Consider the following 27,488-nt stretch of genomic DNA (forward strand, 5'->3'; position numbering starts at 1 on the left):
TTCATTGTAATTTCTATCAATAACACTATTTCCTGGCTTAAAACAACTTCTTTACCTGGTTTCTGCTTCTTATCAACACTTGCATCAGTGTATTAATTCAGTGGCTCTTATCCAAGGACAACTCTTATGACTATAATTCTAAGCTGTGGAGCAGTTACTATCCTGGGGTGGCTATTACGTATATGAGCTGCGGCTATTAACCAGTCAAATATGGTAAGGTAGTCAAGTGCCTTTAGGCAAATGGTAATATTAATTAATATTGTATGGGTGAAATTTTCTGGCGGCAAAAGTTTTTGCAACACATCATGAAATCCAAAGGTGGTACATGTAACCTATAGTACAACTATGCTTTCACGAAACTTCCGTCACTCGCAAAGTTTGCAAAAAAAAAAAGCATGATAGTATAAGCTGGTCATTAATAACTTGATGATGAAATTTCACAAGATCTTGAAAACTTTTCATTCAAACATCAGACATTTTACCTGAAGGTGGCTAAATTTAGCGATATACTAAATTTAACGATTTTGTATATTGACGAAATTAGCGCATACAAAATTTAGTGATTTTATGAATTTGTGAATAGATGTAATCAAACAATTTGCAGGTTTAGCATGTACTAAATTTAGCGAAAAAACCAAAATTGCTAAATATTTAGTATACCGCCAAATTTAGTCACCTTAAGGTATTTTATGGCCCATCAAAACCAAACTACTAGGAAGCCATATATCCTCAAATGTATGTATATATTGTAAACCGTTAACAAACCAAGATGTCAAAATCTTGCACTTCAAAATTTTTAGCCATGCAGTATACGTAGTTCACAGTAGCATATTTTGTTATGTGTTCACAGATATCGAGCAAGGTGTATTGAATAGTAACTTGATGCAAGATAGAGATTATTGCTTTATACCAGAAGAAGCATGGAAGAAATTTGTGACCTGGTATGGAGTTGAGACATCTTCAAAACCCATCCCTCGTCGTGTGGTGGAGTTTGGACTGTATGTTAAACACCTCAGAGTGGAAGTGTACCTCGTGGAACTAAGGCTTGCATTATATCCAAATACAAACTCTTTTCAGACCAAGATGTTTAGCAGAGCAGACACTGTAGGTAAGGTAAACAGTAGATCTTCAGAATTAAAATGACAATTTTAATTACTGTTTGGAAGTGTGATTTATATTGGTGTTTGTGTGGTGAGTGTGTGTGTGTGTGTGTGTGTGTGTGTACGTGTGTGTGTGCGTGTGAGTGTGTGTGCGTGTGCGTGTTGGTGTGTGTGCGTGTGCGTGTTGGTGTGTGTGCGTGTGCGTGTTGGTGTGTGTGCATGTGCGTGTGTGTGTTGGTGTGTGTGTGTGTGTGTAATACTTCTAACTGTACGGTATCCTGGGTTTCATGCAGGTGACATAATTTGATAATATCAAGTTTAATAGTACAATTATTCAGTATTGTACATGTACTGTTAGGGCAATGGGTCATTCCATGTCAAATCAACAAGGAATTTAGAGTCATCTCTAGGATTTTGACGAAACTTGGTGTGTTTGTAGTACCTGTGGTGCTTATCACTCCTGCAAATTTTTAGCTCCATACATTCCATAGTTTCTGATTTATGACCACAAATATTTTGAATATTTCATGAAAATTTGGTCCATCTCTAGTTATAAAATTGACTGCAATTTGGTCCATCTCTAGTTATAAAATTGACTGCAACTTCGTACTGTGTAAATATTTTTAAAACACAATTTTCACTGATGGAAGACTGTTGATTGACCTTTCCAGTGATCCCTAAATTATGGGATATCTACTTAATTATGGTTCAAAGTACTTCATTGAAAACTTTAATCCTTTATATTTTAAAAAAATGCTGCTTGAAATTTTTCAAATTCTTTTGTGAATAATGATTGGGTCATAGTCTATGTTTGATAAAATTTTTGTGGTGGGGCCACAATGGGCTCAAGAGATATAATGAACTATGTTGTGGTATGCGGTGGAATGTGCAGTCTATTATTGCTGTATTGGAGTGTACACCTCCAATAACCACTCACAACAAGGTCATGCCAAGTTTGTCTTACAGAGTGAAGGTGTCTAGGTACATTGCAACCTGTATTAATGACCACCTGTATTCAAAGACCATCTATAAGCTGCAGCTAATTTATACTTTAATTGGATCTTAATATATAGCACCAAAGCATCAATCTTTTCTAACAAATCCAAAAATGGTCCTTATTAGACAGGTTGACTATAAATGAGATCATCATGCATCCATAAACACATTAATGTGTACCATCTCTTCAGTTATACCTTATTTATTAAGTAAAATCTTGCCGTAGTGCACTTACATACATATCCCCACTCTACACTATTCAAGTTACATACATGGCTGCATAGGTACAACAGACCTCCTCAAAAAGGATATCTGGGTACCTTGATAGCCTCATGATCTTACTTTATAATTGTACGTACATTTTGGACCCAAGACAAGTCTGTGGTTTCTCCAAAGTGAACACCTTATCAATGGTCCAGGCTATAGAAGAGTTACACTATATACAGTAGATGGAGTACATGTACCAAGAGTTTTTATATTATTAACACTTACTTGCACCTCAATGCATGATTTATAGTACTGTAGTTACTAAAATTAATGGTTTTTCAAAGTATTTTGTGTTCAAGTTTTTGAAGATCAGTACAGGTAAATGTTAAATATGTGATCAACATGTTTACTTCCTACGTGAGTATGTGTATGAATTTATGACTTGATCTTCAAAGTGGTCGTGAATGTAAAGTAATTTAGTAATTAATTTCACATATTGAGGTACAATTAATGCATGTATATGGTAAAACCCCTCCACTGCTAAGACTATAATAAAGTGCTCATATTACAGAAGCCACAGAAGTATCTTGGTCTAAATGTATGTGCACCGCTATAATATGTTCACATTGAGCTGAATCCTGAAAAACAGCTAAAAATTAAAAGTGGATTTTTTCTCAACAGAGTTATCATTTCAGCCAACCAGATGATTATTGGTAACAGCAAAGTTGTCAACAACAGACACGTACGGGTTGGCTCCATTACAAGTTCGGGAAAGGGCTGTAATGGACACTGTACTTACATGGCTTCCCCATAGGAAATGCATTGTGAAAATTTTGATTGGCCATAAATATTATGTCAAACATTTGAACAACAAGATTTTGAAATATTTTTAGCGAGTCAAGCAGTACTACAAATGAGCCAAATTTCAAGATTAAGTGTAATTGCATCCATGAGTTATTAAATGTTTTTGAGGATTCAGCTCAATGTAAACATACTATAGAGTGGGAGTACAGTGAATAAACAGGTGTCCTGGTTATCAAGGTATCCAGGTATCCCTTCTGAGGAGTTCTGTTGTATGTACCTATGCAGCCACATACGGAACTTAAATATGGCTAAGTCCACTACAGTGAGATTCAACTTAATAAAGAAGGTACTTGTGAAGAGATGGTACAACATTTACATGATGTTTATGGACACATGGTGGTCAGATCTATAATTTATAGTCAACCTGTCTAATAAGGACCATTTTTGGATTTGCTTGAAAGGGTTGATGCTTTGGTGCTATACATTAAAGAAGTATAACTTAACTGCAGCATATAGGTGGCCTTTCCATACAGGTGGTCATTAATACAGGTCGCAATGTACCTAGACACCTTCACTCTGTAAGACAAACTTGGCATGACCTTGTTGTGAGTGGTTATTGGAGGTGTACACTCCAATACAGCAATAATAGCCTGCAAATTCCACCGCATACCACAACATAGTTCATTATATCTCTTGAGCCCATTGTGGTCCCACCACAAAAATTTTATCAAACATAGACTATGACCCAATCATTATTCACAAAAGAATTTGAAAAATTTCAAGCTGAATTTTTTAAAATATAAAGGATTAAGGTTTTCAATAAAGTACATTGAACCATAATTAAGTAGATATCCCATAATTTAGGGATCACTGGAAAGGTCAATCAACAGTCTTCCATCAGTGAAAATTGTGTTTACAAATATTTACACAGTACAGAGTTGCAGTCAATTTTATAACTAGAGATGGACCAAATTTTCATGAAATATTCAAAATATTTGTGGTCATAAATCAGAAAATATGGAATGCATGGAGCTAAAAATTTGCAGGAGTGATAAGCACCACAGGTACTACAAACACACCAAGTTTCATCAAAATCCGAGAGGTGACCCTAAATTCCTTGTTGATTTGACATGGAATGACCCCATGTAATAATAGATCGTTGAGACAATAACTGTATCAAGGCTGACACATCGTGATATATCGAGTTTATGATATATCATGATTATTGCTTACAAAATAGAATACCATTAATGTAACTGCCTCATAAACACAGCAATCACATTTAATGTGAAACTATATGCAGTGCTTTTGGATTAGGAAGGGATGGATATCACAATAGCTACAAGCCATATAGCAAAATTTGTACATATGAAATGAATATAACATGATTTTTTTATGAGCATATAATATCATGATAATATCGATTATCATGATAATATCGATTATCATTATAAATGCTTCCATGATATATCGTGGTGCAATTTTGCAGTATCACACAACTCTATACTATGATAGCTGTTTTGTGTGTGTTTCATAAACAGGTTTATACACTGTAGATGTGAATTTACATTATAGGTGATGTGATGAAAGTAATGAAGCAGTTGTATTCTGTTCCTGAGGAGAAAGAGTGTCATGTGTGGTGGGTTAAGTGGATGTGCAGCACGTACGATCTGTTGTCCAAATTGGATGAGTCCATACAAGATGCTGAACTATATACTAACCAGGTGTGTGTGTGCGTGTGTGAGAATGCATGCGTGCGTGTGTGCGTGCATGCGTGTGTGTGTGGGTGTGGGTGGGTATGTGGGCGTGTGTGTGTGCATGTGCGCGCGTGTGTGTGTGTGTGGGTGGGTGGGTATGTGGGCGTGTGTGTGCATGTGCGTGTGTGTGTGTGTGTATAGTAGATTAACAAGTACTCGAAGACATATATGTATAACTTTTTTCCATAGCTGTTGCTTTTAGAGCTAGGAAATGAGGATGGCACTTGGTCACAATCATTTTCCTCTTGTACTGGTCCAGGAGCTACTGTAGGTGAGTGATGTTGATAATCAAATCTTTACTGGTTGTATGTACTATAGCTAGCACCAATTTCTAGTGATAATAAAATAACTACCAGTGACCATAGTACATCATTGCAGAGCAGGTAAGAAGATGTCATAAACGTTTTAAACCCAGAACATGAAATCTTCATTATATATCACCATAGTCACTTGCTGCCTGTTTTGTATAATATTATTGGGTCTAATTTTCCAATACAAATATCTTTATGCAACTTTCATGGTTAGTCAAGCATCAGGTGTAGAGCACTTTAGGAATAATAATTACTGAATGAAAATCAATTTTTAGAGGGTATAGTAGCCCACAGTGTTGGGTAGCTTCTACGTGTATGTACTTCATAGTCTGTATGCTTTACAAGTGCCGAATTATTGGTAACTGCCAATAATTGGTGACTTACGCTAGTCCACTTAGTCACAACTTGAAAAAGAGCTGAAAAGTTGACTTTTAAAAATATTGTATAGGAACCAGGGACGGATCCAGAAGCTTGCAAGGGAAGGGGCACAAACAGACTATTAAAGTTGTAGATGGTCTCTTGTCAGTTGGTGTATTTTTTAAGTATTACAATGATCACTCCTTAGTAGGTTGATTTTTGTCATTGTGGCCTTTGCAGATGGTTGTGAAGTCTTAAAAGGAATGATAATTATTTTTAGAGGTGCTTAGACTAGTATGCATGAAAGTCAATGCTGGGTGACAGTTTGATAGCCATTTAAACTTTGGTTTCAGGTGAGTTTGCAATAAATGGTAATATGCAGTTTCATGAGTTTTTTTGGTCTGACAAGCCACAGGTATTACTGTATATAGTATTTCTATCAAAAGAAATATGGCTCTTCCACAGAGGGGGCATCCACAATTGGGAACTATAGTTAACATCTGTTTTCATGTTTAAATGTGATAAGAACACGATGGAAAACACAAAGTTGATAAGTGAACTGAAATATGAACGAGTAGTTTGTTATGACAACAAAACAAAATGAATTATGGTAATCAGTTTCCACTAGAATCAATGATTATATAATTATTGTGTTTGTTTGTAATGTAGGGAAAAGGTTGAGTTTGGTGTTTGTGGTCTTGGTAACCTTGGAAACTCTGCATATATGAATGCTCCTGTCCAAGTACGTATACATATGTGTTGTTTGCATAATTTTTCTTATAGGTAGGATTTAAATACGGTAATGCTTTGCATTTTCTTGCTGATCTATGTACTGTGTCATGATACATATTATATTATGTATATGCTAAGTTGCATACAATGTATACTGTACATGCGTACACACCGTATTTGACCAGTTAATAGCCACGGCTAATGTTACTTTCAGCAAGGAAAACACTGTGCCTATAATGTAAAGACAGCTAGTATAACAGTGCAGTGTGTGAGCGTCTCTCAAAAAATGCTATTTTTGTATAAACAACTCCTTTTCCTGCAAATATGTCTTGTCACACTGTATCAACATTTGCATCAACATATAAGATGCAAGCCATGGTTCTTATCCAAGAGTGGCTCTTATGACAATTATATTCTAGGCTTTGGCGTGGCTACTATCCTGGGGTGGCTATTAACTAGTAAAATACAGCAGTACTGTAATGCATACATATACTAAAAATTATTAATTTAAAAGTGAGTAGGGATCCAAGCAATAAATGGTACCTAGTGAAACAGCAGATGAGTGATGGTAATAAAAATCCCAACATTGGCATGTTATGAAAAGTTGTTTTGTTGCCGAAGTAGAGATTTTCCCACCAAGCTATGCTATAATACCATCACTTATCTCTTGTTTCACTACTTTTTATCACTTGGATCCTTCCTTATTTTTAAATTGATAATTTTTAGTTTGTTATAGCATAGCTACAGCCATACAGTGTGTACATATGTGACTGTTCTATTAGGGTGACTGCTGTATTAGAGTATCTCGAGTCAGCCTCTCACCTTTCACTGTGCTAGCATTATAAATGAAGTTAGTCCAGTAAGGGTGTGTGGTAATTGTGTTCAAGTAAACTGATTGTTAAGAGGTGTGGTCTCTGTGCTCGATTGTTATTAATCAACCAAAGATCATTAATGGGCGTGGTCTCGAACCTATCATGAAGCTACAGGTATCTACTGAGTGTCCAGCACCTCTTACAGTAGCATAAGTGCTTTAAATAATTTTGTGGCATCTAAATATGCTGTTCAAGGAAAGTGTTGATATGAAAAATTTACACCTCGATATGGTTTCGTTGGATGAAGAAGACAACGACCAGCCTGATTGAAGGCACAGAGGGTACACACTCTCAGGAACCCCAAAAGGCACATTCCACTGGTGAGTTTGTTATTGTGGCGTAAAATGGTGGCGATATGCTGCTTCATTTGGCCTCCAGCCTTGCAACCATGGTCAGACAGGTGAGCAGGCAGCTGGCAGGCAGGCAGACAAAAATTCGAGTTCAGATTCTTTATCTGACCGCTTGTAAGTGCTTTTGTGTTGTATTTGATGTTAGATGGACTAATATTATTCCATAAAGGTGATTTTTGTTATGTAAGATGTCTCTAGGGTGATTTTTAAAGGTGGCATTTTAGGCAGTGCATGTCACTTTTGGGGTGATCCCTATTTAAACAGCATTCTGTCCTGTTTGATACATCATATTTGTGCAATATCTTTCACTAGAAATATTGCATACCAATGTACATGCATACTGTAATGTTTTATAAACCCTAATAATATAGAATGTTATTTAACAAATGTTTCATAAACAATCTTTGTATCTTTTGTACTTGTGTGCTACATGTTTTTTATAGTAATTGAAAGTGTAGTATTATGAGCAATATGTTGTATGTTTCGTGTGTTTTTCTGCAGTGTCTTAGCAATGCCCAACCTTTGACTGAATATATTTTAAGTGAGCTGATACAGTCACGTCTTTGTGTCTTAAATGTTTACTATGTTCATTTATATGGTTTCTGTTTGTTTTTTTTGGTTTTTTGTTGTTTTTTGTTTGTTGTTTTTTTTGTAATAAAAGATGCAAATTCTGTTTGCATAATGAGCCATAGTGTTATACGTATCAATTACTTAGTGCTCTTACAAAAGAAAGTACGTACCTCACCTTAATGCTCACATGAAACATAATCTAGTGACCCCTAGCAAATTAACCTCCGACCATTTGCTAGTTTTGTATTTCAACTATTGGGATTCATGTGAAATCCCAAACAAAAACATTCAATTAAAGTATACACGTACCATTTTCAAGTAGCATTTAAAATGTTTCTTCTTTCCTCTGGTCTAACCTAGAGATGTGTATGCATGTACCTGGTGATTGATCCTCAGGTATTTTTATCCACAGAAATTCACACAAATCAAGTGGTTATATTTCTAGTCTCATTTTAGTGTATGCATTTGTACATTGTAAAGCTCATATATCGTTATTACGAGTTTATATGGTATACAGGGGATGACTTTGTGAGCAACATTAATGAGAAGAGTAAGACAGGTAGTGGAGGCATTGTTACTAGAGTGTATGCTGATCTTCTCCATGAGATGTGGAGTGGCAATACATCCTGTGCCCATCCTCATCTATTAAAGGTCTTCACAAATGTGCATGTATACAATGTGCATAATCCACCAGAGAAACTGTTGGCAAATCCTTTGTCATGTCATATACCATTGCTATTTAACATCTCTAGCTGTTAGACAATTGTAGCATGCATAAACTGTAAGTACATGTATCACCAGAAAAACAAAATATGTAAACTGTAAAACAGTTGGGCTCAATAATAAGGTGTACTGTGGTAGGGAAGTAAAAATCTTAGCTGTGTTTTGGACCAACTACAAAGTGACCAGTGGTCTGGGTAAGGAGGTGACTACTAATAAGTGAGTACTAAATTGCACAGACATGCTTGAAGTCTGTATATGTCTGATATTTGGGATTAAATGTGTTCTAGTACGATTGTAGGTAAACTTGGTTATACTTACATAGTGTATTCTATATAATTCATAAATGGCTCAGACCCCGAAGTGGTCACAAGCTATTTAGAATTGTGTGAAGAGGGTGAGGTCGAGCATATCAATGGTGTATGGCCAGTTTTCATTCTCAAACAGCTGTATGTTCACAGCTTTGCGCACCTCTGGTGCAAAGTAAAAACCCACAATCAAACTCCCAATAAGTCTTTGAGTAGCTCAATCATGTTACAAAATAGGGTGGTTTAGTGGGACCATTGATATGCTCGACCTCGCCCTCTTCACAATTGTAAATAGCTTGCGACCACTTCGTGGTCTGAGCCATTTATGAATTATATTTCAGAGGGCTCAGTCTCACATATCAATGGTGAGGTTTGTAGCTGCAGCCAGATGAGAGCACCACTCTACCATAGACCGAGTCCTCTGATGGTTTATTATAAAACCTTTGGAATACTGACCCTGAGGACCAGTTGGTTGCCTTAAAGATGTCATTTTGTGGTTATGCCCATATTAGCAGCTTTTGATGATGAGGCACTTCTAACTGAGTGCGCATTGAAAATTTGTGTCAATGCCCGATTGTTCTAGCATTGGCTTGAGACAGTGGGCAACTGATCTGGAGGAGATTCACTTGTATGGTTTGATAGTAGCTGGTAGTAGTCTAGTTTCTTGTTCACGGATAGGTTCAGTTCTTTTCTCATAAGCTTGAAGAGCTGAGACAGGGAATAGTGCCAGATTACTTGGAAATGATGGAAAGAAAAAGTTGGCTATCTGTGAGCCTTGCCTGGATTACTTGGCTAGGCTACCAGGGAAAAAACAGACTCTGTCTAGTTTGTAAACTTGTCTCGATATGTCTAGCTGAGACAAGTCTGCCGACCTGAGAAGTTGAGTAAGGGCTATAGCATGGCAAGCTTAGGAGACAAATGCTTTAGTGGCATCTTTTTGTCTGTCAGAGATTCTATTTAATTTAGAACTGTCTTGACATTCCAGGTACTGGTATATCGTGACAGTGGTGGTATGACATTGAATATATCCTTGACAATGACCAGATGTTGGCCAATGTTATGACCATCAACGTGCTCATGCACCGATGAAATTGCTGATCTGTAGGCATTAATTGAGCTGTACTGGTAGCCTTCCTCATAGTGATGTGCAAGGAAGTTTGCTACATTTGCCACAGGCTCAGAAAAGGGATCAAAGCTCCATTGAGAACACCAGCTGTGCCATTTCCCAAACAGGAGTCATATGATTTGTTTGTGTTTGTCCTGAGGAGAAGTGCTGTAGCCTCTTCTGAAAGTTGCTGGTCTTGGTATTTCTTCCCAAGATGGGCCACATGGCTAGTTTGGGCAAGGTGAGAGTTGGATGAAGGTTGGATGTTATCTCTACCCTTGATGGCATCTGCTGTGGGTAGTCAGCATTTCCATAAGCATTGGGAACCATGGTTGTATCTTCCAGACAGGTGCTACTAGGATTACGTCTGATTGCTGTGACTGAACCTGAGCTAGAACTCTGCCTATCAGGTTCCACGGTGGGTTGGCATATACTTTCAGTCCCTTCCAAGACTGAAGGAATGCGTCTGTTACCATAGCAGATGGATCTGGCCACCAGCTGAAGTAGAGGAGGCACTGAGACATCAGCTCGTGGCAAACAAGTCTTATCTCCAGAGGTCCATACAGACAGTTTATTTGCTGGAAGATTACAGGATTCCGTTTCCAGTCTGTCCTGTCTGTCATTTGCCGAGACTCTGCATTGGCTATTGCATTTTGTTAGTAGGTGTTGGGCTGTGATGAGGTGACGACAGAACAATGGAGATAGGGGAACGGCACTGCTTGTTGCATTTATCATGCTCAACAAGCGAGCCAAAGAACAGGCTGCAGTTCCCAGCCTTGCTATTTTGCAGGCCTCCACCCGTACACACTTTTCATTCCTGTGGGGGGAAGCGTAGCTCCATTTCCATGGAGTCTACAGTTAGACTTAGGAATTCCAGGGTTTGAGCTGGGTTCATCACCGATTTCTTCCTGCTGATTATGAACCCCAGATTTTCCAATGTGTCACCCCTGCCAGGTGATTGTGAATCATTTCTCTCGACTCTGCGAGCAATAGTATGTCATCCATGTAGACTATTAGCCTTACCCCCTTCTGTCTCAGCAGCGCTATGGCTGGTTTGAGGATTTTGGTGAATACCCATGGGGATAAACAGAGTTCGAAGGGGAGACAGGTGAACTGATAAACTCTCCCTTGGAATATAGATTTCAGGTACTTTCTGTACTGATGATGATGGACATCGTGAAGAAGGCATCCTTTAGGTCCACCTTGGCTAACCAGTTCCCTGGCTGCAAGAGGTCTTTCAACTTGTGAATCCCTTCCGATGGTTGTATCTCCTCTATAGCTTGTTTCTGTAACAGCTCTGTGTCTCCTCCGTGATCAATTGGAGCTGGTCTGCTGAGAATTGAAGGGGAAGTGGGGACTGCTTCTGTTGTGGGTTGGTCCAGAAGTCTATTTTGTAGCCCTGTATGGTGTTTGTGACCCACCAGTCCTGAATTATGGCCTGCAAATTGTGCAGGTGGTGTGTCAGTCTTCCAGCTAGTGGTTTGGTTGGAAGTCAGACTGTCTGAATGCCCTGGTGGATGATATGATGTTTCAACATACAACTTTGTATTGTAGTTTGCTTCCTTCTTGGGGGCCTTGATTCTAGTAGCTCCCCCCTGCTGTTGAGGGAGGCATCCGGAAAGGGTATCTCAGGTGCTCCTCTGCTCTGGGAATGGTGCTGAGTTGTTCTACTCCGAGAACGATGGTAAGTTATTCTACTCAGAGAATGGTGATGGTGAGTTCTTTCACTCCGACAACTGGGGCTAGTTGTTCCACTCTGGGAACGGTGATAGTGAGTTCTGCTCTGAGAACAATAGTGGGTTGTTCTACTCCAAGAATGATGGTGGGTTGTTCTAGCGACTGTGAAAATGATGGGGAGTTGTTCTGTTCTGAGAACAGTAGTAAGCTGTTCTGCTCCGAGAACGGTGGTGAGTTGTTCTGCTCCGAGAACGGTGGTGAATTATTCTACTCCGAAAGCGATGGTGAGTTGTTCTGCTATGAGAACGACAATGAGTCGTTCTGTTCGGAACGATAGTGAGCTGTTCTGCTACGAGAATGGATGCAAAATTTGTCAGCTTGTTTCTCCAGAGTGTCGACTTCCTTTTTTAGTTTATCAAACTTCTGAGACATCTCCCGAACAAGGTTTACCAAATTCACCATTTTCTAAGCTGTGACACATGTTCGAGCTATGAAAAGACCGATTGGGGGTTTGATGGTGGGTTTTACTTTGCACCGGAAGTGCGCAAAGCTGTGAACACAGCTGTTTGAGAATGAAAACTGGCCATACACCATTGATATGTGAGACTGAGCCCTCTGAAATATAATTCCTATATACTGAAATTTATATTCCCACTTTTTGATGTCTACGTAAAGTTATAGTGGCAGTGCAGTGTACTTATATACATATTATAAAGGTTAATCTAAGAATTAATATTGCTTTTTAGGAGGCCATGGGAAAGATATTTCCTGGGTTTGCAAATTATAAGCCGGTAAGTGCACAGCGTACATATGTACAAGTCAACCATTTTATTGCATTACATTTATGATCTAAGTAAGATACGTATTTTTCAAGGTACCAGTCACCTCTTTTTGTGGTGAAATCATTCGTCAGTAATCAAATTTTGTAAAATATTTTAGCAGGTGAAATAAACAAAAATGTGTACACATGGTTGATTGTACGTAGCTGATCACATGCAGTGTCGTATTATTGTTTCCCTGCAGTTACACACATGTATGTATTTTTTAAACAGAATGTTGCCTTTGATTTCTCATTGCTTTTGTTGGATACTTTACACAGAGATTTAAACTATGCTGGACAGAATTACCAGCCATTTCCTGATGATGACAATCGAGCAGACAAGGTATGTGAATAAACTACTGAACTGCTGTTGAGAGTTGACCAATAACCTTAGTTAAGTAGAAGTTTCACAATTATCAACATTGGTTTGCTATACTTAATATAACTAACTAAATCTCATAGGGTGTCAATCAGCTGCTTTAATCCAGTAATAAATCTGCAATATTGTTAAATAACTAAATATGCCTGCCAAAAACAAAGCAGAGTATCAACTGCTTTCATATTTGAACATGTAATGATATAATTAATTACTGTTTATTATCTGATTACTTGAGATACTTTAATAGAGCAGTCAGTCACTTACTCTAATACAACAGTCAGTAAATACTGATAAAGCAGTCAACTCTTGAGTATAATCTTTATTTTGAAAGCATAATTGTGAGCATATTTTATTTACCAATATAATAGGGTAAAATTTGGCATAATAGGCAGGAGTCTATATGCACCAAATCGCCTTGTAAGGGAAACAGCCTGTTAAAACAACATAAGCCACAGTTTGTATGGTGCCACTATACAGTACCACAGTCTAGCTATCTTGATTCCTTCAAACCTGTTCTTTTGTTCAATGGTATTTTACAGGTGTGTATTATTATTATTATCCTCTTGGTAATCAGCATGTGATGGGTCACTAGTGTATTACATTAGTAATAACTGGTCTGTAGTCAGAGAAAACAACAGTGATCTCAATTTCGCTATGACTGAAACATGCTGTAGATCTGTTACTTGTAAACATCTTTCACTGACTTTCAGCTAGTTTGCTAGTTGTATTCATGACTCTTCTACTGATAAAACTCATAATATTTCATGCTAGTTTATTTCATATTTCATAATGAATCCATGTTTGCATGCCCTTACTCCTATCAAAGTGCTTTTTTGATAAACACTTCTGGTGTTTGGGTGAAGGTGAATGTGAACAGACTATAGCTTTACACTGTCAAATGTGAAATACATGCAACATATGTATGTAGATGATGTGACCTGGCTTTCATAGGATTTGCCTAATTTTTAAATAAAATTATGACTCATTATGTTTTATGCCATGATCCTCTCATTAAACATTCAAATGGTTTCAAGTTTCAGAATACAAACATTCTATTCCATGGCCTGCTGTGTGACAGTAGTGTGTGCCCTGAAGTAGGGTATTATGTTAATTGTTGCAGGTTGTCGCTGAAGAAGTTTGGAAAATCCATTTAAACCGCAACAAATCAATAGCAGATCAACTGTTCCACTTGCAACTGAAGCGATCTTTGACTTGTTATGATTGTAAAGAGGTTGGTAGCAGAAGTAATATACAGTTAAGTTGCATACTATACCACAATAATGATGTGTGTGTATACGGTCTCAAATATGTATGTGAATTTGGTTGATCAATAATGCTCATTAACATGGACTCCACATCCACCACCATACACAAAACACTTGTAATTACTGTGGACTTCCCAGTCTCTTGTTCATTGTCCGTACATGTGTGATGTTCATATTTATACTACCTAGTGTGGGGTTCACTCAGGCTTGCCCCAATTATTGAATTTGTTGAAGAGTCAAGTTAGTTACTGCTCAGAGGAGGTTGGTCATGCGCCATCATTCATCTCGTGATCTCAAAGAAATGTCAACAGTGACACCTCCTGTTTTTATCAAGGACAGATACCAGAATTTGTCATATGACTAATGATTGTAAAGCTGATTGGTAGTGTGGAATACCTTATTTTAATCATAAATATTTGAGTTGTGCAATGTGACATTAAGGCTGATTTTCCAAAATCGATCATATTTTCTAAGTGCAGTAATACCTTTTTGATATATGTATTGCTATATTGATGTGTCTCGCAGATCCCTAGTTATGATGTGTAATCACAACCTCCTCTGGTTACTGCTAAGTGGAGATAGTTCTTGACAAACAGTGTTCTTGAATGGTGTTTCATTGTTATGTTCATATGTTTCTTATTAATATCCTGTTTTTACACTCTGTGGTATGTATGGGCTTCTGGCTATAGACTGTATATCCATTTCATGTCACACTGAACCCTTTCTGTATAAGTACAGTAGTTCTTCAAATGTGTGTCATCATTTGAAGTACAGTAGGTGTAGTAGCCATAAGCAGTCTAGTGACCCATTACTGATGGAAATGATTCTCTAAATACTTATATAACTTTGTGTATTGTATATGCAGTACTCATGATTGCATGTATATGTACAGTATATACTTTTTTCTCTGCTCTTAAGGTATACAAAAATTTCAGTGTAAGCATGTGCGTTGAACTGCCAGTGCCTCCCATTAAACTGAAAGAGATCATTGTCATGATAAAGGTAGTTAGAGCTGATCCTACTCAACCTATTATAATGGTAAGCTCTAGGCTGTTGCAGTGTCTTGTAATGCTTCTGTGGTTTGTAATTGGGCTTATCCTGTTGCACCCCTAAATTTGCTTTGTATAATAAAACAGAATCTTGTATGTTCTGTATACTGTTGCCACAAAAATATCATCTGAGAAAGATACAATAGTTGATTGCAAGAAATTGTAGTTATTTCATGTATGAAGTTTAAAGTACAGTACATGTTACATATGTACATACGTATGTACTGTGTATACGTAACACATGGAAGAATGTATATGCTTGTATATACAGGTAAAGGTTACCATACCTGAGCATGGTAGGATCAGTACACTGATAAACAAAGTGTCTTTGCAAACAGGAATAAGCAGTAATAAGGTACACAAAATAATGTTTACTGTACGTATGTATGTAGTGTACCGTATGCTCCAAGGCAACGTTCACACACGTCTAAAATGCAAGTGAAATGTGGGAGAAATGTGAGTGAACACGTGTAAAACGAGGGGAAGTTGTGTCCTCTCACAATGTGTAATGTAAGTAAACTTGTATTGCAACATGTACATACGTAGACTCTACATGGATACAGCGTAATTTTATATGGACGCATGAGACGCACACAAAACGTGGAGAAAATGCATCTAAGACGTGGGTGCACGTTTCCTTGGGGCTGAGCTGCATACACATACTGTACTTAAAAAGCATTTACTTATTATTAGGTAATAATTGTACAAATGTGTGATGCAGGGGTGGAGAAATAGGGGGGCAGAGGGGGCAACTGCCCCCCCCCCCCTCACTTTTCCAATACCCAGTTGCTAAAATAAAGCAACTGTTGTAGTCAGTTGTAGTCAGTAGCCAACTTACTTTGCCTTGATTTGCTAGAATTTGTGCTAAAAGTTATGCAAGAATGGAATACTGCATGAATCAGTGCTGGGAGTGCACAAGATCGATATACTCTAATAGAGCAGTCACCTAATTACTCTAATAGGACATTCAGAAGATTTGGTTGTGCTATGCAATTGATTCAACCTGTCTCCATTAACAAATTAAATCTATACGTAATCAAGAGCATGAGACTCTCTGAAATGCCTTAATTTATTGCTGTATGTGTCTACAGTAAGTTATCTTAATGATAGTCATTGTAATAATATTATAGGAATATCCTATTTGAATGCACATATATTGCTAAAAATACTCTTAGATATAATCTCAAAGCATTCAAATCTCAAAATTTTCCTGTGAGGCATGCCCCCAGACCCCATAGTATTGGCATGCTTTGCATACTGATGTGCTTCACACACTAAGGTACAGTTAATGATTTTAAAACACTTTGTAGCTTAAAACCACTCCACATGACTCCCCCCACTCCCACTTTTGAGTACTTTTCTCCACCCCCGGTGTGATGTAACACGTTTAGTAGGGAGATCAAAGACAATTTCCATTATACAATACTCATGTACACTCATCAAGTGCATTGTTTGCCATGTTACAACTACCAGGCTGGGATACAACTTTCCTACAGGAGGAGCATTCTTTGCCAAATGCCAGACCCCTTAGAAGTCTATCCATCACTTGCCCCTTACCATGTAGATGTTTCTCATTATACATATAAAACCTATGTAGCCATAGTGCAGTTGTGATTGTAGGATACGATTTTTAAAAACACTGTACAAGCCTATTTACCAGTACAGTACTACAATTCCACAATCACCCTACTGTAAACCTTTTAAACGGACTTCACTGATCAATAAATTGAGTCATCATAATTATTGTACAAGTATGCATTAGAACGAAAATGCAAACTAACTTAAAGACAAACCATGCACTCACACAATTCTTCTTTAATATTCAACACAACATTGAGTGAAATTATCAATTCTGCTGTTTTCTAGCCATGTGCTATATGTTCCATTTTCTCTACATCAATATCTTGACAACAAAAACCTGTCTCAGTGAACGGTGCCACTACAATTCACTTCAAATTTCACACTCCATTGTGAGACACATGTATACCCTTGGTACTTGGGCATCGGGTGTACATACATGTCAGGAAAACTCCTCGCCACCATGTCACAACTATAACATGCATATGTAAACCATATCTATACCAAGCTATGAAAGGGAGTGTAGCCTTCAAAAAAAAAATTTTTAACAGTTGTGGAATCAAAGTGGTGGCCAATTAAGAACTAGCTGGCTGCAATAATGTTAATGTCTTTATTAAGCATATCAGAATGGCATTGTAAAACAGGAAGACACAAGTACTACTGGTTTGTTGTGCTTTTTAAAAAAAAATTAAGATCACTCCAATCCATTATAATTGATTGAGTGTGTAAAGTATGTATGTACATTTATGTAAATTAAAAGACCTTAGTATTTTACATATGCCATTTGTATGCAATGTTGTGTTACTTTATGAATAGATCATGGTGATTAATGTCTGCAATTATCGATTTGGAAAGATATTTGATGTCGCAGAGGAATTCAATTACCTTACAGACCGAGATAATCTCTATTGGTATGACAAATGGTGTGACTCTTTCATGTTTAAGACTACAGGGTTGTGAAATAGAAACTTATACGTAATAAATGTACTCGATTTTACAAAACCGATCCAAATTGCACTTCAGACAAAATCAAACTATTATTGGTTTTGACCCTACGCATTACTCAAACTACTCAAGGCTGGTTTCAAGAGGTGCCTTTTCTGGGTGGTGTGGCAAGCTCAAATGGCAGTTTCTGGCCTTGTGAAGAACTTGGCTTGACAAGAATCAGTGGTGTACTGGTGGAAATCGGTGGCGTACTGGTGGATAGCCTGATATAGGTGGCCAAACATTTCTGTGTTGATTTTGCTGCATGTGAGCCACTACAGAGCAAGCACAGCCCTGTAATCTTGTATCTAGAATTCAGTCATGGTATTCCTCCATTTTGAAATCTACCTATTGCCCACCCAGACTCCTCCCAGCATCCGCCCCTTTGTGAGCACTTTTGATGCTACTTAGCTTGTCCAACTGCTCAGATTTTCTATCTTATTTGGTGGGAAACTGTGCTAACAGCTGCAAGTGGTCTAGAAGTGATGCATCTCTTGAAAATTGTCACAAAATTCAATCTGGAAGTAATTTTAGTGGAGTGTTGAAGAGAAAAAAATTGAAAAGTAACTACACTGTATGGTAATTTTAATCAAATAATGAACTGTGAAAGAGTTTTTGAAAATCAACTATCACAGGAGTAGAATTTCAGAATGTTAATACTGTAGTGGGCTGGTAAAGAGAATTATTTTTTGATAAAAATGTATATGTTTGTAGTTACAGATCACAAGATTGAATCTAGAGCACTTTTAATTGTCTTTCATTTGTCCCTCAACTGTTTAGTATCAAAGCTGACTATAATTTAAAGGAGAAATTTACACTTTGATGAGAGAAATTTTTTCTGGGTTCAGGCTAACAGCAAGCACGAAACTATGTACTGTATGTACTTATCAAATCTCCACCACCTTGTATTCACTGTTCATTGTGCCAGCTTCCTTCAAGAGATTATCACATTGCCCACCCATTGGCACTGTATTACCCAGTTTTCCTCATGTGTACAAATAGAAATGTAGCCATGTTATTATATAAAGTAGATGAAACATTTACTGATATACATATTTGGGCATGTTGTAATGAATTTTGTGTAACGAAATGCAGTGAACAATTTAACAATAAAAATGCATGCTATTCTACCTAATTTCAATTTTAAGCTTGCTGTATACAAATACAGATATGTAGGGAAAATTATGTACGTAACAATGTGCATGAATCCATTTTTAGCTATGAACTGCCTAATACCAGTACCCAGAACCCTGATCTGATAGTTATTCCAGTCTACAACAGAGTGTGAGTGTACCTGTACTTATGTATATGGCTATATGTGATATATGCACATTGACTTAGTGTCAGCACACATGGGCGATTTATATTTGCAATGCGTGAAACCTAAAAATAGCATAATATGAAAATTTATTTCTTAGAGGGCATTAAAAACAAGCCCCAATGCCAGTCGGTGGTCATGGTTGGGGCTTGTTTGTACAGAAACAAATAAAATTTTAACTTTAAAACAGGTTGTGGTTTTCAAAGAGAGTTGCGAGATCAAATGTAGTAGCCAAGAACTGGCTACAATTTTAAATGATATTATAATACTAATCCAAATCAGCCAGCTGTGATGGGTGTGGCCTTAAAAGGTCAGGATTAACAAGTTATAAAATCAAAGTTGACAGCCAAGAAATGTATCACTAGTCATCATTTATATTCATTGGCGTTAACTTCACTGCAACCATTTTTGGCCGTAACTCTTAAATTGATTCCATACCTTGGCTTCTCAAAAAATGAACCATTAGAATTGATAAGCATTGACATCATTACAGCCATTTGTAGGCCATCACTTTTGATTTTATACTGGTTTTGTGAAGGCCACACTCTTTACAGCTTGGCTGTTTTGGTATAGATATCACTCCTTTTTCTTTGTGTACAAGCCCCAGAGTTTGCATGATTTTACATGTTGATACATATGCATACAGTACCACTCAATATAACGTTGTCTTGCAAGAGTGCAAACGATTAAATAACTCGCTAATCAAAGGGTGTGGCACCCGTTTTGCTCGCAAGTATTTATCCCGTTGAATACTTGTGAGCAAAATGGGTGCCACCCTCTTTGATTAGCGAGTTTTTTTAATCGCTTGCTCTCTCGCAAGACGACATTACATTTGAGCGGTACCAATATATATTTTGCTACATACGTATGTATTATTATTCATATAGTTTTTAAAACTGTTTTTAAAACCTTCATCTTGAAATACTATCCCACTAGGTACCTGTGAGAAAGCTAAGCCTGTTTACACAGAGAGTGAGAAACATGTAACTAAAACCCCATGGATTGCAGAAAAGAATCCCAGATCCAGTGGTGACTTTGTGATCCCTACTATACAGTACTGCTGTATTGTATGATTAATGTATTAAACAGGTTTTGCAGTGAGAGACATACATATGACTTGAACACTTGTCGTCAACTATTTGCGGTACCACAACTGGTAGCAGTACCTCGAAATAACTTGACCTACAAGATACTCTACAAACTTTTATTGAGTCATATGAGGTGATTTGTGCATGTGTTCTGTAATATGGATGTATAGAGTATGTTATGAAGTGATCAAATAATAGTAAATGTTAGTAATAATATTTTCTTGCTGAGTAACTGCAGTGATAAATATGAATAATCATCAAATTAAACTTTTTTGGTGCTCAATGTAAGTATTAGAAGCAAAATTGTGTGCCACAAAACTTACAGCCAAAATTAATCAACAGTTGCCCATTTAGACAACTTCGTGTTTTGTAGGGTTGGCGACAGTGATTTTTGGTATATGTGACCGGATTTGCGAAAAGGGGTCTTCCACACACATCCAATTTATGAACTTTGACAATTCATAACTTGAGATTGAAAAAAGCTGTTGACTTGAAATTTGATCAGTAGTGAGTTCCAACATAGGTGTGTGGAAGGAGGAAATTTCAGGTGTTTATCTTTCTTGAACACTAAATTATGGTCTTCCAAGTTAATAGAATTGGATGTGTGTGGAAGACCCCTTTTTGCAAATCCGGTCACATATTTGTCTGTAAACAAACAAAGCGTTAACCATTCCTTACCACAGAAGCTTCGGCGAAAGTTTTTTGTAAAAGAGCAAGAGAAAGCAAATGACTGAATAATCATATTTTGTTGATACACTGTATTTCAGGCCACAGAGAAACAATAAAACAACCCAATTAACAAAATAATGGTATACAGGTATCACCAGTTATGTAAGTAGTCAACAGGGTTTTAAAAAATATTTTTGCATACTAATGTCGCACACACAAAGGAGATCCAATAGTGAATTCATATCCTGGTTAATGCCATCAAATATTCAAAGAATTATATTGTATTAAAGAGTTGTATGCACTTACCGTATAGTAAAAAATCTTTGGCGGTAAAAAAACTTTGGCGGATTTGGCAAATAGCGTTCAATCCGCCAAGGTTTTTTGCCAATTATTTTCGATGATCACATGAGCACATTGAGTAACTAGAACTTGAGATGAAGGTCAGCTCGTACCACCACGCAATAAAGATCAAGCTGACTTTGGAGATCTTTGATATGTGTCCCACAGTTGCAGCCACTCCTTGGGATAGCATTTCCAACCGGCTTCCCGTTCACGCGTCAGCTAATTCATAGTCTCACGATGGATTTGGCTAAATACTTTGATATACGTATTGATAACCTCTGCTACTGAAAAAGTAAATACGGTCGCTCTCATCATCGCTGGAGATAGCGAAGCATACATTTTTGCTAGCGCGTCGCTAGATCAGAAGCTACAAAAGAACTGCTGCAAAAGTAACGCTAGCTACCTATACACTTACTACGCTACTTAACTGATGAATTGACACCTTGTCGTTATCCTTACATACTATCTAGTAAAAACTTTGGCAAATATTACTTCAATCGCCAAAGTTATTTTCCGCCTATTTTTTCAACAGAGGGGTTTCGTCACACTTTTTTACTGCCAAAGTTTTTTACTATATGGTATTCTATCAGCTGTCACTTCAACGGAGCAAAGAACTACAGTGCTTCCTCCTCACCCCCTTGGGATTCAGATAATTATTTAGTCTATTCGATCATACGTATATGAGCCCTGTTCAAATACTCTAATAGAACATACATCTTAGTCAATACTCTATAGAGCAGTCATTTCTACTGTTCAGATAATCAAGAGTTTGGATAATCTAGGGAGTACTATTATAATAGAATTAAGTTGAAAATGGGGTTTGTAGATACATACGTAGATTAATTATCAACAGTGCCTTTTGGTACTATTAAAGAGATTGGAGTTAAAAGCCAATAAGATATAATGCAAAAACCAAATGTGAGTCAATCAATCATGCAAACGTATATAGAATGGTCTTGCTATAATACAATATTCAACAAATGAAATTACAATTGCAGACAACTGAATAATTCTAATAATCATCTTTGTTGTTCCTGGTCATAACAAAGCTGACTTTGGTGTGCAAACATGTACAACAAGAAAAAGTGATAAACCATCATGTAAGTAGGGCTGTGAATCGGTTCTACAGTAATCGGTTAATCAATCAGTTATTGCTGAGGATGATTAATAATCGGACTTTTACATACAATAATCACTAATCATTTAAGTCACATGACCACATAATTTTTGTCATAAAGGGTGGTAGTAAAGCACCGAGGAGGTTGATTATCGTTTACATGTTAGAAATTATACGTACATTGTGAATCTACTTTTTTTTATTCTTGTTTTTTATGCATGAAAATTAGCCAGTATATAAGAATTAAAAGGTAAATAAAGTCTGTATTAAGCTTCAGCACACCTTGCTCTGGGGTGGTTTCTTTCTGATGGTCTGAAATACAAGTGTGATGACTTTCTACAGACTTACATCCCCTTGGGGTTTTACATACATTTAACAATTGAGAAACATCATTGCAGGCCTTGCAGGCTACCAGAGATAGTTTAGCTGTTCCAGTTGACAGGGAGCACATCCTGCACTTAGTAAACACACTAACAAAAATGAAGGATAGCCTTGAGGCTTCTCTAAAGAATTTACATGAGAAAACATGTATAGATCGACAGACTATAAAACATTTGAGAAGGCGTTTCTGTAGTTTAAAGTGGTTTGTTTGAGTTCCACTTCCTTAGCAGTGTATAGCAGTGTAATTACTTAATTTTAATGTAATTAGTGAATTACAAAATACATTCAATTATACTGAATAACAAATTTACAGGTATGTACATTGTTATTATTACTAAAATACATGGTATTCCCTAAATAACTAAATAAATAATTAATTCCCTATTTATAAAGGATAGTATATTAACTGCATGGGCACCTGGCTTTTAGAAATAGCATGATGTCATTTAATTTTCTATATTTTGTTTTTAATCAACTGATTGTGAGGAACCAATAATCAGTTATGGACATTTGGTCCACGTCATAGCTCTACAGCCAAGCTGCCCAATAGGTGCAGCCTTCAAAAATTCCAATATTATGAAAGGCCCAGAAGTTAACGTCACTGCAAACTGTGCTTGGCCACTGTAACATTTTGCAAAGTGACACTCTTTTAACAGCTTGGCTGTTCTGGTATACATATGATACAGTTTTGCAGTTTGCCACCTGGTTACTCTGTGTATACTTACACATATGTAGCAACTATATGAAGGATTCATCACCTGTGAAAGCAGACATACAAAATAATAGTTTTGGTGAGGAGTAGAATATTATTGCCTTATACAGTATTGACTTGGTTAAACGCCACGTCTTACTTTTAGCCTAGTGTCAAAAATTAATGTTGCTGCTACTATTCAAAAATCAAGGTTGGAATTTATAGCATAAGCAGCTGTTAACTGTGGTGACTATTCAGTTTATCAAATAAAACTGTTGTTATGAGAAGAGCATGTACTTACGTCAGATTCAATAGCTCTAGTATATTTCACCATGATGTGTACTAATTTAAAAAGGAACAGCAGATGAAAGGTATTGCTCAGACACAAAATATAAAATGGCTAGTGCTCTTTCCTTTCTGAAAATTTTACTGAACAGCACTGCAGCTAACTTGGACAAGCAGTAAACTCCTTTGAAATACAGATTCAAACGATGGCCACAACGTTTATTTAAGGGTGACATTTATATACCCCAAGCATCTTTAAGGACACAGTACGGCCACTTTTCAAATGCGGCAACTGTTAAAAGTGGAGCATTTAACCAAGGAAATATGGTATTTATCTTATTTGTATGAAATAAATGCATACGTACGTGTGCATGCCTACTACATGTACGTATATGTGTATGTATGTAAGCATACACTGTGCATACAATAAGTATGTATTTACAATGTCTTTTTCACATTAGCAAGGCTGTACTTTTTTCACACCTCAGATTCTTTTGATAGATATCATCTTTATACAGTGTATGTGACTGAATTTACAAAAAGGACCTTCTCACACACACAAACTTTGACCCATTTTTTGAACTTTGAAGTTTCATAACTTTTTGATCATTGTCTATAATTGCCTGAAATTTTCCATGGGTGCAAGTAAAATATCTAGCTGCATTTTGAAACTAAGCAGAGGAGGTTGGACGCGCTATAAGCGCTACTTAAATATATTGCTCTTAATTGCATTCTTTTCTTTGGTATTTCACATGACCCTCAATAGTCACAGTACTAAACTGAAAAACGATGGGATTCACTGGGGTTCGTTATATATTCAAATCGTCCTTCACGTAAGCTTCAAGGCTATGTACTTTGTTTTCTGCAAAGCACTTGAGATTTGTAGTGAAATTAATAAATAATATATTTGTGATTTGATGCATACAACTTCACCAGACTTGTCACGTACGTTTTCTATAATGAAACAAAGACCCTTCACTGCATTACACTGAGATCACTGTATTACCCTCCTCAATAAAACAGATTTTGTGTAATTTATTTTATTAGCACTTTAAACTCTGGCTTTGTTATTAGCCAAATCATCAAGATTCGCTGGGGTTCACCACGCCGTTAGATTTAGAAATACATAAACTTTCAAATGCACTATAGTTTTAATAAAATTGTCTTGCAACAAAGATTTTCCAATGAAAATGTACAGTTCACGTGAACGCATCCAACCTCCTCTGGAAATTAAGAGTAAGGTAATCAGTATAAGGAGTAAAGTCTTGCATCATATCTGTTTGTTGGCATGCAAACTGTGTGAACAAGGTACCTTCTTGCAAATCCGGTCACATATTAAATATGCAACCTCCATAATCTGGCTTGTCAGTCTACTCAGCTAGCTTTTGGATTTACTTGTTTTGTTTATTTTGCAGAAACTGGTCAAAATTTTGTTAATAATAAACTACTGAATTTGTAATTGTTTGAATGACTATAAGCATATACATATGTATGACTGCTTCAGCCATTCCTGGCCTTCATGTTTGATAATAACATCACACCCTTTTGCACTAGACTGTTTGACTGTTTTAGTTTCGGCCACATAAATTTAACTATTAGTTTTTCATCTTCCAAAGTACTCAACAAAATAGCAATTTATTTATTTATTAAAGCTTTACAGCACAAGTGCTTAAGGTCTGTAGGACACCTGGTCCTACAGCCTGTTTAAAGATGCTACATAAAGTGTTGTTTGAAAAGGTGGAGAAAGGAGAAAAAAATCCATGACTGGATCTGTGCAGCCCCGAACCTGCAACCATCCGATTAACGCTCAAAATATAGGCGGGCAGTTTTTATAATTAGCTAGTTAGATACATTAGATGGTTCACATGATTCTAATCACATGCAACTTTCTTGGTCAACTCTATAGCTACAGTAGTTACTAACTTTAAAAGTTGCTTTCCAGCCACTAATAATACAAATAATTACTGATGTGGAGAGGAAAATAGCGACTCAGGCAGGATAAGAAACGAATTTTATGTGGCCTAGTTTTACAAATATAAAGTTGACCTTTGTTTGTACATATGTATACATAATACTTAAATGTTCTTGAATTAAATTTTTGTAGGTAGCAATGTGAGGGAGGCAAATAAAGATGAGACTGTTGTATCAAAACCAGTAGATTACTTTACACTAAATATAGTCAGTAAGGAAGGCTCTATTGTCCTACAAGAATTACATGATGATGATACCTCACTTAAGTTTGACAGTAAGTACGTGATTTCGTAAGTTGCAGTGATGTTTCACCAAGAAAATAAGTTGATATTTTGAGCGATCTTTACCAGTATTTTTTCAACTCTTGCTAATCATAGTAGAATTAACACACAATAGTTTACCAAATTTCCCCTCGCCAAACTCCTACTCATCAATTTTTACCTTTGGTTAAATCAACATCAGTGCTTTTATGTTTTATTATCAGATAACACTTATGTGGCTTGTGATTGGGATCCCTATTGGAGGAAGGAATGTTTTGATGTGGATAAAGTTGAGGTTAGCATTTGATTGTTGTGTACATGCATGCTGTTTAATATTACAATATATACCACAAGTGTGGTGAAGATCAAAAGTGCCACATGTGGTATCAGGGCTTATGATAAGAATTCTCTGTTGTCCTGTCACAATGTCCTGGCAAACCAGAATTGGCCAGACAATTGCCAAAATTGACTGGACACATGGAAGATGAATGCCCAATATGTCCACTATAGCATACAGTCTATTTCAGGTCGGTTGTCCACGTAAGCCAAATGCAAAAATATCACGTGGATAGAAATTACCAATGAAATTTCACACCAGGCGGATGGCGCTAGTTTAAAATGAAGGCTGCTGATCTCATTGGCTACTTTTAAGCACGTGACTTTTAACGCTTTGTTTCTCTAGTCAACCAATCGGAAATAGACTGTAGTAAATGAACATTATAGTGGTAAGATGTCACATGCCTTACTGCAGCTGTTATGTGGTTACAGTACACCAGAGGTTTGGCATTGGTACATTTGTGGTCACTCCCTTGGGTTGTAAGAATGTATACTATCTCCTAGCAACCAAGTGACTGTTATTGTTGATAGCATGCCAGTTCAGCCCTTAGGCTCCCTCCTTGCTTTGATGGGACACTGTGTCTGGACAAATTGCATTATGGTCAGACATCTATGCAATTTGATCAGATTTTTTTTGTCCAGACATTATCATAAGCCCTGTGGTATGTAATATTTATACCATGGCTGCGAAGGATTTTATATATACCTGAACAGCAAACGAACCACAGGCCTGAAGGCTAAGGGTCTGTTCAATGGCTGACACGTGGTAGGTAAAAATATGCATCCATGCATTGCCCAAATGATTATTTTACTGATCATTCTTTGTTTAGTAACATTGAAACTTAGCAACTACTAGTTTAACCTATAAACCCAAACCCACAATTAAATGCTCCATGTTGCTCAATATAATGAACATCGTATCTTTGAACTGGTTAGGCATCAAAGCGAACCGTGCTCCGTGATATTTTCAGGGTAATAAGCGAGTTGAAACCCAAGTGGCACCTTTTGAACACCCGTGCTAAAGTGGTATATTATATAGTTATAACACGCTTACAAGGGATATGACTGAAACATATGCACGATTTCCAA

General features: G+C 36.9%; 1 protein-coding gene across 4 annotated transcripts in view; it reads left to right on the forward strand.

Annotated features, from left to right (window-relative positions):
• LOC136252191 (ubiquitin carboxyl-terminal hydrolase 15-like) overlaps window positions 1–27,488 on the forward strand; it is a 56,569-nt gene that overhangs the window by 3,809 nt on the left and 25,272 nt on the right. For 2 of the 4 annotated variants that reach the window (XM_066044579.1, XM_066044580.1), the window contains exons 3-20: window positions 851–1,108; window positions 4,683–4,831; window positions 5,054–5,131; window positions 5,183–5,247; window positions 6,202–6,274; window positions 7,988–8,027; window positions 8,574–8,707; window positions 12,613–12,657; window positions 12,919–13,029; window positions 14,186–14,296; window positions 15,249–15,368; window positions 15,651–15,734; window positions 17,774–17,868; window positions 19,160–19,225; window positions 20,349–20,480; window positions 23,592–23,647; window positions 25,937–26,077; window positions 26,288–26,358. In XM_066044579.1, the coding sequence (XP_065900651.1) occupies window positions 851–1,108; window positions 4,683–4,831; window positions 5,054–5,131; window positions 5,183–5,247; window positions 6,202–6,274; window positions 7,988–8,027; window positions 8,574–8,707; window positions 12,613–12,657; window positions 12,919–13,029; window positions 14,186–14,296; window positions 15,249–15,368; window positions 15,651–15,734; window positions 17,774–17,868; window positions 19,160–19,225; window positions 20,349–20,480; window positions 23,592–23,647; window positions 25,937–26,077; window positions 26,288–26,358 (1,829 nt within the window). Of the gene's footprint in view, window positions 1–850; window positions 1,109–4,682; window positions 4,832–5,053; window positions 5,132–5,182; window positions 5,248–5,359; window positions 6,143–6,201; window positions 6,275–7,987; window positions 8,028–8,573; window positions 8,708–12,612; window positions 12,658–12,918; window positions 13,030–14,185; window positions 14,297–15,248; window positions 15,369–15,650; window positions 15,735–17,773; window positions 17,869–19,159; window positions 19,226–20,348; window positions 20,481–23,591; window positions 23,648–25,936; window positions 26,078–26,287; window positions 26,359–27,488 lie in introns of those variants that run through there. The other 2 variants (XM_066044583.1, XM_066044582.1) reach the window with 2 other exon arrangements.

The sequence above is a fragment of the Dysidea avara genome, chromosome 4, assembly GCF_963678975.1.
Source record: "Dysidea avara chromosome 4, odDysAvar1.4, whole genome shotgun sequence".
Classification (NCBI taxonomy): Eukaryota; Metazoa; Porifera; class Demospongiae; order Dictyoceratida; family Dysideidae; genus Dysidea; species Dysidea avara.